The following is a 15,073-nucleotide window of genomic DNA, read 5'->3' on the forward strand; positions in this document are numbered from 1 at the left end:
TGGAAAAGAGAACAAATATTTACATGTACAGCTTGAGTGTGTATGTCAGCCTGAGTTTACACGGCTCCAAGCGAAGCGGATTACCCTGCGAATTCAGAGAATTTGAGTTATTCAGGCTGAGTAGGGCTAATAGGACGCCCTCCAACAAGGCCGTGGGAAGTCCTGGTCACAGCCGCCTTTGTAAAACCAGAGGGGTCCGTGTCCGCTTAGTCCGGGCGCTACCAGAAGGTTCGCACTCTCCCACGGCGCGTCGCGTGGTCACTGTAGGGCTCCGCGCCCTGACCTTCGCCTTCCTTTCGGCAGCCGCCCCATTTTCCAGGGTCCCTCTAGGGAAAAGAGGAGCCCCAGGTTAGAGACGCACTGGTGAGGAGCAGAAGCAACGGTTCTGAGAGCAGCATCCTTTGCCAAATGCCCGCAGCTCTCGCTAAGCTTATTTTTCTCAGGGCTGCATTTGCTCAGCCCCACTGTCAAGGAGATCAAATTTGGGACCATCGAACGACAGTCCCAGCTCTGGGATCTGCCCCGAGTATGGACCTGGCCAGTTGGCGCCGGTTCAGAGGCGCCGGATTCCGCTCTAGTGAGCGCTTCCCTACTTTTTTTTGGAACTTTGAGCGCAGGTAAGAAAAAGAATGGAAAAAGCGAGAACTCCCGAGGCTTCCTCTGGTCTGGTCATAGCTTCCCCAACTGGGCCATGCCCGGATCGCGGGCGTTAGGCCGCGATGATGGGTCGTCTCCCGACAGCGCGCACCGCCCTCCCGCCCGGGGCTGCGAGACCAGGCGGGGGTGTCCATGGCCGCTGCGTCAGCCTAGTGGAGGCACCCTTTTCTCTGAACCTGTGCGGGGCTACGGTACAGCAGGGGCTACAGGCCACGCGGACGCCGCGCCCTAGGCGCGCCCTCAGCACCCGGCCCGCGGCCCCGCCCCCGGCGGCGGAATCAGGAAGCGGTGACGTGGGACTGCGCTGACTGGCTGCGGGCCTCCGGGATCGCCGCCGCCAGCAAATTAAGGCGCAGGGCAGCAAGCGCCAGCGCTCAGTGTCGGTGGCTCCGCGCCGCGCTCCCCTCGCTCGCGCCCTAGCAGCCGCGCTCGGCTGGTGGCTACCTTAGCCTGAGACATCCCGGCTGTCCCCAGCCCCAGAGGGAGGAAGGACACGGAGGGAATGCTCCAGGACCCCAGGACTTTGTGCAGTTGATGCTTGTTTCCGCCTTTGGGCTGTGCAGATTGTCGTCCTGCCGAGCGCCCCGGGGCGTGCGCACCCGCTGTAGTGCTGGGTGGGCCCTCTCCTCTCCGGCTGCCCTCGAAGTCTCTGCGGCTCTGGGGCTTTGCGGTGGGGGATAGAGGCCAGTGTGCAGCTCTGGAGAGATTGGAGCTGACACTTCTGGAGTCCCTGGCCCCGCTGTAACTGGTCTCGGAAACTTTGCGCTGTGTTTCGGGTCTTTGTCTCCATTGGGGAATCTGGACGGCAGTTCGGACGACCCAGTCCCTGGCCAGGACCGCGTGCTGGGGACCATGGAGTTCACGACATCGCCCAAGCCCCAACTCTCCTCCCGGGCCAACGCCTTCTCCATTGCCGCACTCATGTCGAGCGGCGGCTCTAAGGAGAAGGAGGCGACGGAGAACACAATCAAACCCCTGGGTAAGTTGGGCTACCCGGCTGTCCGCCGAGGACTTGGGGTGCTGCGCATCCGTCTCTGCCCCTGTCCCCTGGCTGCAGGCGGCTCGCAGCAGCATCTGATGCTCAAATCATGAGCCATACATCGCGGGTGGGAGATTTTTTTCTTTTGGGTCCAGGTTTTCTTTGGAGGCTCCAGTCTGTTGAATGCTATGGGTGTGCATCTTATATCTGGGCCCGTCGGGCTCCCCAGTTTCTAGAATCCATATATCAGATCGGACATATGGTATGTGTGTATGTTTGTTGGCATAAAAACATTCAAGGAAAAATAATAATAAAACTGCTTTTAAGGCTCAACAGGAGTTACTGTGCATGTAACACCTGCTTGTGCGTTTGAAACCAGGGAGACGCTAAACGACTTCATAAGAAACCAGTTTAATTTTGGTTTTCGTCTGACTTGAATAGACAAAACAAAGCAAGCTCTTTGAAACCACTGTAGAGCAGAAAAAGCCAGTTCTCCCTGCACGAACCATTTTATTCACTGAAGCTCTATACTTATCACCAAGACATCATTTTATAACTCGTCATTTTCAGTTGAGGTTGGCAAAAACACTAACCAGTAACCATTTCTCACATTTCTCTACTTTTAGTTATATTGTTTGTTTAACAACCTTTACCATTTATAGAAGACACTAGGTTAGGAGTAAAGGGAGAATAGGAATTATGTTCTTCTTAACACTAGTGAATTACATGGAAGAGAACCAGCCCAAGGTAAATATTTAAAAATCTCTTTACAACTCAGAGAAAAAAAAGCATTCTCATCATTGCCTCATGGATCCTCAGGAAATAATTATTACACAGCCTGATCATCTGGTATCCCTACAATGTGAAAATCAGATAGCAAACTTAGTTTTTCTTTTTTAACCCTCCCCAATTTTTCTTTTCTTCTCTCTGTCCTTCCCAATACTTTAACATATCACATCCAAAATAATGATAACATGAAGAAAAGGAAGTATTCGAGATCAAAAATAAGGTGCTTGGGCATAAAGAGAGAAGTAAAATTCCTGTAGCTACTTGAAACCAAGGAAAAAGAAACTAGTAGATTTCTAGAAAACAGAATGTCAAAAAAATAAAAGTAAAAAATCTGTCTTCCAAGTTTTCACTCCCTTCCCCTGGTTCTTCCCACTGACCTCCCATCTAAATATAAACCTGCCAAAGAATGGAGACAATCAATCAAACAAACTCCAATTGTTCAGAAAAATATAACTAACAATTTCAAAGTTATATTGTGCGACTTCTCAACATTATGCATTGCTGTTTAGGGGCCCCTGAATACTTTGCAAATATCTCAGTTTGTTACATAGCAGGAAAAGAGGATTTCAGGTGACAATTCCTGACAGAAGTGTAGACAGCAAATTGGGAAACATGCCAGGCCCAGCTGCACTGTCATTTCAACATTACTTCCTTCTCTCTTTATTTTTCTGAGAAAAACCACCTTATATCGAAGTTTGTGACCCTTGAACTTTAAAGCCATGCCCAGCTGACAACTCCAACGCCACCCCCATGCCCACACACACGTAGGCACTAGTCTATAAAATGCGTATCCCTCTCCTGGCTTTTGAGATGGGCTCTGAAAGAACTGGTGTTCTTGTTCCTTACACTGGCCAGTTCCACAGAGGTGACTGCAAGCCAAGGACTCCAGCAAGAAAAACACCTAAAAGTTCTGTTAAGAGAGAATGTGGGACTTTTGTTGAAGCAAACTATAGAGTGGGGAGGGGGATTCCAGTGTGTCCCAGGATTGCCCATTTAAACATGCAAAGTCTATTTAAAAGAACAGCTTCAGTCCGCTGAATCATTTCTATTTCGTTTTCTTCCTTTCCTACTTCCCATCCTGATGCATTGGTCAGTCTGTGGCTTAGGGAGTTTGCCTCTTTTAGTTGTCAGCAAAAAAAAAAAAAAAAAAAAAAATCATTAAGACTACTACTTCATTCTCTCCGAAGACTTTATGTGAATGTGTTTCTGAAAATATTAGTAGAAAATAAGATTTTGTTATGGTATGGTTTCCTTTCTTTAATCTGAAAAAAATCAGGATGGCAGTTAATTTGATTATTCTTAAGTTAAAACATTTTCATTGGTTGGATTATCATTGCATGAGAAGTAAAAGTAAAACCATTCTGTTTCCTGTTTTCTTCATGCAAAAATGTGTAGGAAATAAAACACCTTATGATCTGTGTGTGTCCCATATGCCCACACACATCATATACATGCACATACATACATTTAGAACTGGCTTTGATTTCTTGAGGACTCTTAAGAGATCAACTTCACATTGCAAATTCAAGTAGTTTCTTTTTTAAGGGATGGAAGATAATTGGGACAATTACAAAAGTCTCCCTGTATTCCATCAAAGTGACTGGTGTAGTCCGAGGCCCTTATCAGCTGTGGGGGAGAATGTTTGGTTCACAGGCAGCGGTATTCCAGCCTGGTGGTGGATGGCGGAGCATTCTTCTCACTTTAATACACTGCTGGCTTGGGTTTGAGGTGGTTTTCCTCACTTCTAGGACCTTTTTGGGAGACAGAAAAATTTTATACATCACCCTCAAGTAATTCTTCTAAGCCTCTTCTGAAAATGGCCCACAGAACCTGCTCCTGTGATTTAGCAAGCTGTACGCTAACATCTTTCATAAGATCTCGGGCTGGGGAGGAATATTACAAAAATGTTCTAACTCTCATCATAAAGCTTACAAAACTGAAAGTCAGGCACAGAGGTGAAGTGACTAAACATTCCCCATTTTTCTTTCACCCTCCTATCCTCCTTTCCTTTTCTCTTATGGAGAGAGGGCTCCAGGAAGGAAGGGAAAGTTCCTCTCCAAGTGAGGAAGGTGCTGATCTCTTTGCTCCTTTGGTCTCTCCATGGAGAAAAATTTCTCCTGGTTGTCAAAGAGGCAGGACTGGCATCAGTTCCACGAGCTACAAAGTTCAGAATTTGGGAGAGATGACAATAGGAATATTTACTTTGCATCCTTCATGCTCATCACCTTTCCCTCATGATCATCACCTTTCCCTTCTTCCTCTCTTACATTTTTGTTTCCCAAAGTCGGTTGCAGTACTGGTGGAGACAAGTAGTCATTCTAGAACTCACCAATTTGGTCAGGAAACACTGGGCATGCTACTCTGTGGGAATCCCAGGTAATTTTATACAGTATACAGTGATAGGTCATTCCTAGAACCCTGCTTGGAGTTTCTGAGCTTAACTTTTCCTGAGTCAAATCCAAGTGACCATTTTGGTTATGCTGTTCTTTCCGGATCGTTCCTTGTTGAACAGTGTCAGCTGTCATTCACAATTCTCTTTGCCTCCAGAGCAATTTGTGGAGAAGTCGTCCTGTGCCCAGCCTCTGGGTGAGCTGACCAGCCTGGATGCTCATGGGGAGTTTGGTGGAGGCGGTGGCAGCAGCCCGTCTTCCTCCTCTCTGTGCACTGAGCCGCTGATCCCCACCACCCCCATCATCCCCAGTGAGGAAATGGCCAAAATCGCTTGCAGCCTGGAAACCAAGGAGCTTTGGGACAAATTCCATGAGCTGGGCACCGAGATGATCATCACCAAGTCTGGCAGGTAGTTGGGACTTGGCGGTTGGGGGTAGAGAGTCAGGACACTCCCTGGGGAGCTGAGGGTGCTTCCAGGAACTGGATGAGAGCTGGCTGGTCGTGGAGCAGAGAGACAGCTGAGCTCCAGGGCAGCTTCTTTCCACCAGCTTGCATTAAGAGCTACAGGATGTCTAGTCATTTGCGTTCTCAGGATTTGGTCATGGGAAGTTCCACCCTGCCTTTGTTGAGAAGGGCACAGGGACCAGGGAGGCACACTAAGCCTGAAGGGTGTGGTCTGCTTTCCCTGGAGCTGGAGAAGGTTTGGTGGGTGGAGGGTCAGGATCTGGAAGGAGGAGGAATTTGTGCCAGGGGTGCCTGGTGAGCTGCTGGGTGCTTCTAGATAGGTGAGTAGCTTCCCTTTTATCAGCCTCAATTTGCAAAAGCTGCCAGCTCCCATTAAAGACTGAAATTAAAACCTGGGCGGAAGAATGAAATTTGAAACGATAAAATTCCCTGTAGGAAGGAGCACTGCTCGGGGCCTCTTGGCGCCAGAGCCGGGCGGGCTTTGGCCAGGCAGGAAGCTGCAGGGCTGCAGGGAGGTTGGGATGGGGCAGAGGCCGGCAAAACTTGGTGGCTCTAGCTCTTGGGACTGCAGAAAATACCTGCAGGGTCTCTGAGAAATCCTTCCCAGAAACCTCGGCTTTTGGCTTTGTTTTGCAAGAGCAGAGTTTTCTGGCTGGGATGCGGGTAAGTTGTGTGACTGGGCCAGCTCCAGGGACGTGGGTTCCTTGGACACTTAAAGTGCTTGATCGTTAAAATGAATAGGGTTTCCCCTAATCACAGACCTTCTGGTGTTAAAACATACCCCCACCTCCACCCACACCTTTTCACCTAGCAATTAACACTTGCAAAGGTGACTCTTAAAATTATCTAGGCTTGGAAGAAAACCCTGTCTCTGTATTCACTTCTCTGAGGCTGTAAACAAAACAAAAGAGGGGTTTGTGGACCGGATAGAGAGGGGAGTCAGACCCTTTCCCTCCCTCCCTTCCTCTCTTCCTAATTCAGGCCAGTTTATTAGGCAGCATAAACAGGGCCCATTCTCTGTCTCTCTCTGTCAGGAGGATGTTTCCGACCATCCGGGTGTCCTTTTCGGGGGTGGATCCTGAGGCCAAGTACATAGTCCTGATGGACATCGTCCCTGTGGACAACAAGAGGTACCGCTACGCCTACCACCGGTCCTCCTGGCTGGTGGCTGGCAAAGCCGACCCGCCGTTGCCAGCCAGGTTCGTGCCTCCGGATTTTTCACCGAGAAAATTGTTAACGCTTCTGTCAGAATGTTTCTGGCTTGTGTGAATTTTAAGCAAGTGTGTTTTTAAAGCAACGGGCTCTGGCAAGAGAGCATTCCAAGCCTGGACACTCCAGGATTGACTACACAAAATATGGGCTAGGCTCTAAGAAAGGTAGTTGGTGCATAGAGAAAACACTGTCTTTAAGTTTATGTTTCGTTAGGCAGCAATTCATTTCAAAGTTTTTCTTAAATTTCAGTTAGAAATGTGGACCCATTTTGTATAAATATAAATATAAATATAAATATAGACACCCTCTCTAATTGCTGCTTAAAACCAGAGGAATAAACCTACTGATGAAATGGTTGTCCTAAAATTCTTTTTAGAAGAGTGTATGTTAGTAAAATGGTTGCTTATAGTATTTGTTAATCATATAGTTATAACTGCATATAATAAACCCATTTAGGTAAAATTCAGTTGTTTTTGACCAATAAAGGTTCAGAGATTTTTAAGTAAAAAAAAAAAAAAAAAGCTAAGTTTTATTTTCTCCCTTTATAATTTTAGCGGATGAATGTAATTCAATAACAGGTTCTTTTACATGAAACATTCCTCAGTTAACTTATTAGGGATCATGCATATTTACTCTTGTGAAATTCATTGCTAATACAGTTTTTCCAGGAGTACCATCCTTAAAAAAGCACATGCAAACCTTTACTGTTATTGTTTTAACCAAATGAGCATTCTAACAGGAAAACATACACTTGCTTATATGAAGAATAATAGATGAAGTTACAGGAATGTAACTGCCTACTTTAATACAAAACAAAACATATTTGCTGACTTTATATTTGGGATTTTAAAACCCAGCCTCATAACTTTTCTTTAATGACTAATTTTTGTTGTTTATGTTTAATGAGTAATTTTTGTTGTTTAATGACTTTTTGTGATTGATTGAAAGTTTATATCAGAGCTAAGAATTTATTTAAATGTACAGATTAGGGAACTGTTAAATTACGGCTGGTACTTTGTGTCTAGTCTGGAGTCATAGTCAAGACAGAGAATCAACAGACAATTACACATATGGTTCAGATAGAATATTCAGCTTAATTAGTAGTTTATTGTATTATTGAGCTTATCGTATGCTAAGTGCACTAGAAAAGAGATTAAAAGCAATCTCTCAGAGTTTTCCATTCTCGGAAGAGACTAGAAAGGGCGTCTTCCCAGCCCTTTCAAATCAGTATATTAAATAACTGTCAAGACTAAGAAAATCTAAAAAACAATTGCTGCTGGTTTTTTTTTTTTAGTTGAGTAAGATTCACCAGTTTATAATAGATATTAAAATTAATAAAATTAGTGTTCTTTTCTATTTACTATTAAATAGTTTACTATTATTCTTGAGCTTCCTTCCAAACTTTTCAATATCATTTTAAACCGGAGAGAGTATTTTAGCAGATTCCTAACCATTTTGTATAAGCAAACCCTCCTTTTTTTTTTTTTTTTTTTTTTGCCTTCCAGTCTTTCCTCTAAGAAGTTAATCACTCTTATTAAACATACATTTTCTTCCTATCTGAAGGTATGGGGAGCTGATGCAGGCCAGCAGGACTTTGGAAATATGACATGCCCTGTTTATGTTACTAATCTGCTCTGGTTGGAGAAGAAAAGTGTGTACCAATACACTATCTTAACTGAAGCATGTTTAAGCTATTGCTGGAATTTTAAGTCCCTGGGGGACTTGAGAGGAGGGGCTTCCTGTATATTTTTTTCATTCATCCTAGTTCAGCTTTTTTAGATTGATATTAAATAAAAATGTTTAGCTTATGGGATAAAAATATTATAGATAATTTAGCAACTATTTATTATTATTAAAATAAATAGTTTGCTAGTTATCTGTCTCCATAAGAGAAAAGCGAAGAACTTGGGAGTTGATAATTTTTGTACTGATGACAAAAATTTCCCATGGTTTTAGGACTTTGAAGCGTTTTATTTCAGGCTGAAGTTCATTGGTCAGTCATTCCTAATCAGAAGAAATAATGCTGACAGTATCACTTGATTGTAATAATAAGCAAGATATTACTTACAATCTAAAATAATGTTACATTTTCATATAGGACATCTCCTTTTCTTTAAAGTATATAATATTTAAATACATTAATATTTTATTAATAGCTATAACGTGGTAAATGTGATCCTTAAAGAGGGAACATTTCATCAACTTTAGGACTTTAAATAATGTTGAATTTTTTTAGAGGGAGGAATGTGGTTCTGATCAGTAAAACAACTGCACCTATAAAGCTATAGTCTTGGAAGGATGGTACTTGAAAAGTGATTGTGTTATCAAAGAATAATTGAAAGGCAACTGTGAGCACTCCTCCTAAAAACAGTGGAATTAACAGGCAGGCAAATGCCTGAAGCCTTTACAGTTTCTCTGTAGGTCTGGTAAGAATCTTTGGTGCTGTCAACCTTTTTGTGCATTGCTCCTGGTGGACTTTGTGAGTTTAAACATTTGTATAGAATTCTTCTATTCTTAGTCTTCTGTGTGACAAACCATGGCACAGATTTCTTGTTCTTTACATGAATAGTACAAAGAAGATTTTATGACTTCTATCCCTTGCTTTTGCCCTAGTAAAAATATTTATGTTTAATTGTAGTTATAAGGATCCTATATAAAATTTAGGTGTAAATAACCTGTTACGTGGATAAAGGAATTTGTCCTATAAAATCAAGGATTTTGCTTCCCCCTCATTAGTTCTGTAGTCTCTCTCTGACTTCAGAAAGACTTAAGTCAAGAAGATACCAGGATGGGGACTTACAAAGAGCTGCATTTAAGTCGATTATCACAGGTAGAAAAAGTGACCTGCATTTAACTGTGAGTGAGTAAAAGATTGCCTTGCATGTAGCAACTGATCAATAAATGATAAACAAATTTTTCCCATCCAAGTGAGAGCTTTTTTTGGCTTGCACTGTTTACAAATAAATAAATTGAATAATGTGAAGTGTGTCTAGCTTGTTTTAACTCTCATTCAGTGAGCACATAAACAGATAATGGTGAAAGTGGTAGTGTTTAATGTAACAGGAAGAACAGAATGCCAGCTGGTCTCTGGACTACTGGAAGTTCTCCATGTCCCTATATTAAAATTACTCCGTCTTGTATTTACTAAGAACACAAACTTTAAACCTTCAAGTTTAAATAAATAGATTCTCTAAAATTATTTTCTCGTTTAAATTATTTACGTTTTCATTGTTATTTAAGAGACGTTTATAATAGGAACTTATGCAATTAGTGTAAGCTAGTTTTTCTTTTGAAAGCACTTTCAAAAAGAAGATTTTGCGTTTGATCAAAGCAGACCAGTAGTGGACTAGATAGATGAACACACACACACACCCCCCTTTAAAAAATGGCTTGCTCAGCTTTTAATAGAAAATTTGTTAAGTATTATCTCATTTAGATAATTGGTACATGAAGAAATACATTAGACATTTTAGAGTTGTTTTGACATTGCAACAGTAATAAATTTGACATATATGGGACGGTAAAATTTACCACTTATACATGGTTTATGTGTTCCCTTAGAATTAGAACATTTTATAACCCACAGAGACAGACTTTTAAAAAAAGTCTCAATAGTTTTCTCCTAACTTTCTTAGGCTCTATGTGCACCCAGATTCTCCTTTCACCGGGGAACAACTACTCAAACAGATGGTGTCTTTTGAAAAGGTGAAACTCACCAACAATGAACTGGATCAACATGGCCATGTAAGTACCGTGCCTTGGACTGTGCAGGTTCCCTGAGACGGAATGGACAAGTCACACAAAACTGTCTCTCTCTGAGTCCCTTCCTGCCTTCCCTCTCCCCTTCCCACCTTCTATCTCTGAGTCATTTTATGGGAACATTTATGTGTTCTTCAGGGGACTTTGACTGATTTTGTTAATAGGTCATTTACAGGGATGCTATGCCGTATGCCATTTCTATGCAAGAGGGTCAGGGATCTTCTGTCCTGTGGAACTCCTAGGCTTCTGAAATTGCTGTACCACCAGAGCCAAGTAAACTAAGGGAATATACATTTTTTGGAGGCTACTATAGTCTGTTGTTGGGTTAAGCATCTAATTTCTGTCAGCCACATATCAGATAATAAAACCTAAAGAGAATAGGGATAGGACCTCTGATGCGGGTTTCCCAAAGTATGTTCTATAGAACATATAGATGAAATAACAAAAGGATTTTATGTCCAGATCAGTTTGGGAAAGTGCTGTTTACTCATTATGTAACCTTTTTTTTTTTTTTTTTTTTTTTTTGGAGAGTTTCATGAATATTAAAGCATAAAGAAGCCCTGTAATTAAAAACAAAACAATTTGATTTTGTGTCAGTATAAAGTTTATGAATGTGGAAAAAAGAAAAATTAACTCTGTGTTCTTATCAGTAGTTTAATAGAACAAATAGTCATTGATGCAGGTCCTTACCTATTTGATAAAATGCCTTTTTAAGGCACTGCTGGGATGTTACTTCATGCTCTTAAATAAAGATTCACATAAAAATTCTGTCTTAGATTTTATGCTAAAAGAACTTTAGATAAACTTCCATAATTTTTTCTTCTTTTAATAATTTTTAATTGATACATAATAATTGTACGTATTTATGGGGTACATGTGATATTTGAATACATATATACAATGTGTAAGGATCAAATCTGTGCAATTTAGAGGAAGTGTTTGAAGACCTTCTCAACAAAGATGGTCATAAGTAGACAATAAGAAAGTTCCAGGTTTGGTTTCAAATGGTTGGATTAGACCTGGAACCAAATAAATCACTTTAGGCGCTAGCACTACCCCTCTGCCCACAGGAGACCGTGTTTATTAAAACCAAGTCAGGGTAGCCACTTAACTCAGGACTCTGCTGGTGGTGCTGTTGGGATATTGGAAGTAGCTTAATATGCTTCTGTTTTTTTATGTGTTGAAAAAGAAAGTTGATCTTTATCTTTAAGGTTATTGGCATAATTTTCTTTTCTTTTTTTTAAATATGCTTCCACTTATAAATTTTTTTTTACAGGTTAAAATTTATGAAGTATGGAGTGATTTTTTGTAGGTCAGTGATCATTCTTAATGTCATTTATATTAAAATTTCTTGAACTTTAATGGAAATTTTTGCAGGGATAAATGAAATTCTTTTACAATTCTAGAATTTTCTATATATGAAATTTTTAGAGGAATTATTTGAGTCTTTCCAAAAATACTTGAGAGCCATTTTGAGATCAGTTGTCCATAATTGAAATGCTTTTCTTTTAGCATCAGCTTCGTTGGGTAGTAATAGCTCTAAACTAGATTTCAGAAGCTCTAGGGTCTAACCTGGATATACCAAGATTATACCTTAAAAAAACTGGTTAGTCTTAGATGGTTGCTTATATGCATTTTAGCTTTAAAACTTTTATACTGGTCAGGCACGGTGGCTCACACTGTAATCCCAGCACTTTAGAGGTTGAACTGGGAAGATTGCTTGAACCGCGGAGTTTGAAACCAGCCAGAGCAATGTAGAGAGATCCTATCTCTATGAAAACGAAACAAAACAAAAAATTAGCTGGATGTGGTGGCATGCACTTCTAGTCCCAGCCACTTGGGTGGCTGAGGTGGGAGGATCACTTGGGCCTGGGAGGTCGAGGCTACAGCGAGTTTTGATTGTGCCACTGTAAGTCAGCCTGGGTGACAGAGCAAGACCCTGTCCCCCCAAAAAATTATATTTAATATAACCCTTTATCACCAGAATTAGTGTATTCTGAAAACTATTAATACAAGGAAAGATTTTTAGATCCTGTGTTGTTAAGCTAACTTCTTTGAATAGGTTCTGAAGAAGCCTCTCTTACAGATGCAGCTTTAGTTTCAGAAAAGGAAACTTTTTTATTCTCAAGAATTATTTCTTGAGTGAAGCAGAGTCTACATTTCTATTAGTGTTCCTTAGTCCTCAAGTCACAGGAGGGCTTGAGCAGAGAGTCAAGGAGCCCTGGGGTCTTAGAGGCTCAGTCTGGTGTCTGAGTCTGTCCAGTAACCTTCCCCAAAGGAAATTAACATTCAGGTGGTAGAACTGGGGAAAGAAGAAGCTTATTTAAAGCTTAGGGCATATTCCATTTTGGTATGTGTATGTATGGGTGACTGGGTATGATGTGAAAATTCTTCCTATCTTCTCAGTAGAATATATGATGAATGTTAATTTTTTTCTTATTTTAGTGATAGGAGGAAAATATTTGGTTTTGTTACTTCAACTTTATTCAAGCGTTTGGCTGAGGATCAATCGCTTGAAATCCTTGAAATAAATGCATTAGACAAAGAGATCATATTATCATTCAAAAACATTATTTTGATTCATTTAAAGATCTCCTTTGTTTCAGTTATTCCTGGTCCAGTTTGAGATCATAAAAAGGCAGCATGCTCAAAATTCAATCGCAGTTGAAACCCTGTAACTTTAGGTTGGCTTACACCTCAGCATAGAGAGCGAGCGATTATATATCAGTTATCCCACAGTGACTAGTATTCAACTCTGCTAAAGTCAATTGGCAGAAACACTCATGCCCCACACCCAGGTTAGCCAAGAAAGCCAGGGAGCCATCAGTTGCATGACTAGCAGCAGCAACCAGCAGAGTGCCATTGGTCCTGCCAGGCTGTTTATCGTGTGATGTCACCTGAGAGTTGCGCTCTCTGCTAGCTCCTTGGAGAGGAGGGCATACAATGTGAGCCTGCTCATCCCCAGAAAGACATACCCCCAACTTTTGCAGACTTAGATAGCTGTCTGAATGGCAGGAGGGAAGATGTGAGAAACCTTTTCTATCTGAAATTGAATTTTATTGCCCTGATTCATAATGGCTAGCTTTTATATTTTATTTAAAAGATATATGAAAAATACTATCTCTTGGCTGCCTTGTTAACGAGGGTGTGTTTATGATTTCTGAGTACTTGGCAACTTTTACTGGCTACAGAATGGAAGATGGCTATCATGATTCAAGTTTGGTTTAATAACTGGAAGTTAGAAATCAAGGAAGCTGTCATAAATACTCCTTCTATTACTAATAATAATACAGTTCACATTTACTGAGCACTTCCTGTTTCCTGTGTGCCAGCCCTATGAGGTTAGTACTGTTTTTGCATGTGAGAAAACTAGGAACTGGGGAGATGAGATTACTTGGCTCAGGATTAAAGCGCTAGAAACTGACAGATTCAAAATTTTAACCCAAGTCTGTCTAACACCACACTGCTTTTCTAAACTCTTTTATTTTTTTCTCCATAAATAATAGTCTGGCCTCTTAGAATATATGATTTCTTATTCTAGAAAATTTAGACTTGCATCCTTTGGTCTAACTTGACTAGCAAACCAAAAGTATTTAAAAGACTATTTTTAAAAATAGGTGAAACTTATCCTTCAGATGACCCCTCCCCCTACCATTTTAGAAAGGACACTTGAAACAACCTGTGTGGTTTGCAGTTGTTTTGGTAAAATGTGATTCACAACAATGACTCTGCAGGATCTTGTGAAAATGATTTGCCTTAAGGCTGGAAAGGGTAGATCCATATCTTAAAATTGACTTTGAAATTGTAGACCATTTGGTTCGTTCTTGCCTCACTGTAATTTTGCCTGTTTAGCAGTATAAGTATGTAAAATTCAGTACTTGCCATCTTTTTGTTGTAGATAATTTTGAACTCAATGCATAAGTACCAGCCAAGGGTGCACATCATTAAGAAGAAAGACCACACAGCCTCATTGCTCAACCTGAAGTCTGAAGAATTTAGAACTTTCATCTTTCCAGAAACAGTTTTTACGGCAGTCACTGCCTACCAGAATCAACTGGTGAGTGTACAGTTCACAATTTAGTTCCTGCATAAGAGAAGGATTTAGGAGGTTCTTACATTTTCTTGGAGAGAAGAGATATCCCAGTACTCAAAATGGATGTTCACTTTGCAGAGAGCTATTGAGTTTCAGTGCTAGGACCTCTAAGAGTGTGTTGAATGACTGTGTATTACGCTATATTTTCTAGAATCTCTGTATTATGGGTGAGGTTTTTAACTGCCCACTTCCCCACCCACACTCATCCCAATCTGCTTTCTCACATTTTCTTCTCCAGAAAGTTACTTGCCTCTTTTTCCTCCTTCTGGTAACATGTATAACCATGTTCTTGTTGCTTCATAACGTTTAAAGGCTCAGTTTCTCTGCTGAATTAAACACACCTATTCTATCCAACTGCCCAAACTGCTGATACTTGAGATATTTTGTGAGGTTTATTCAGCTATAGTTTAGGGTGAGATAATTCTGGTAAAATGACTTTAAGTGTCTTTTTAGATAGTAAACTATAGTAGTACGTAACATCAAGATATCGGATTTATATTATTGAATTATATGCAAGGTTGAGTATCCCTAATACAAAAACCCAAAATCTGAATGCTCCAAAATCTGAAACTTTTTGAGCATTGACATGGCACTCAAAGGAAATGCTTATTGGAGCATTTCAGATTTTAGATTAAGGATGCTTAACCTGTAAGTATAATGCAAAATTCCCAAATCTGAGAAAATCTGAGATCCAAAATACTTTTGGTCCCAAGCATTTCAGATAAGGG

At 40.9% G+C, this 15,073-nt stretch overlaps 1 protein-coding gene across 1 annotated transcript in view; it reads left to right on the plus strand.

Moving 5' to 3' along the window:
• The first annotated feature begins 982 nt into the window (after positions 1–982).
• The window catches only part of TBX20 (T-box 20), a 52,129-nt gene continuing 38,038 nt past the window's right edge, over positions 983–15,073 (plus strand). Inside the window, exons 1-5 of the mRNA XM_011973062.1 lie at positions 983–1,636; positions 4,973–5,225; positions 6,316–6,480; positions 10,129–10,237; positions 14,151–14,309. Of these exons, the coding sequence (XP_011828452.1) occupies positions 1,510–1,636; positions 4,973–5,225; positions 6,316–6,480; positions 10,129–10,237; positions 14,151–14,309 (813 nt within the window). The 5' untranslated portion in view covers positions 983–1,509. The remainder of the gene's footprint in view (positions 1,637–4,972; positions 5,226–6,315; positions 6,481–10,128; positions 10,238–14,150; positions 14,310–15,073) is intronic.

The sequence above is a fragment of the Mandrillus leucophaeus genome, unplaced genomic scaffold (genome assembly GCF_000951045.1).
Source record: "Mandrillus leucophaeus isolate KB7577 unplaced genomic scaffold, Mleu.le_1.0 Scaffold100, whole genome shotgun sequence".
In the NCBI taxonomy this organism is placed as follows: domain Eukaryota; kingdom Metazoa; phylum Chordata; class Mammalia; order Primates; family Cercopithecidae; genus Mandrillus; species Mandrillus leucophaeus.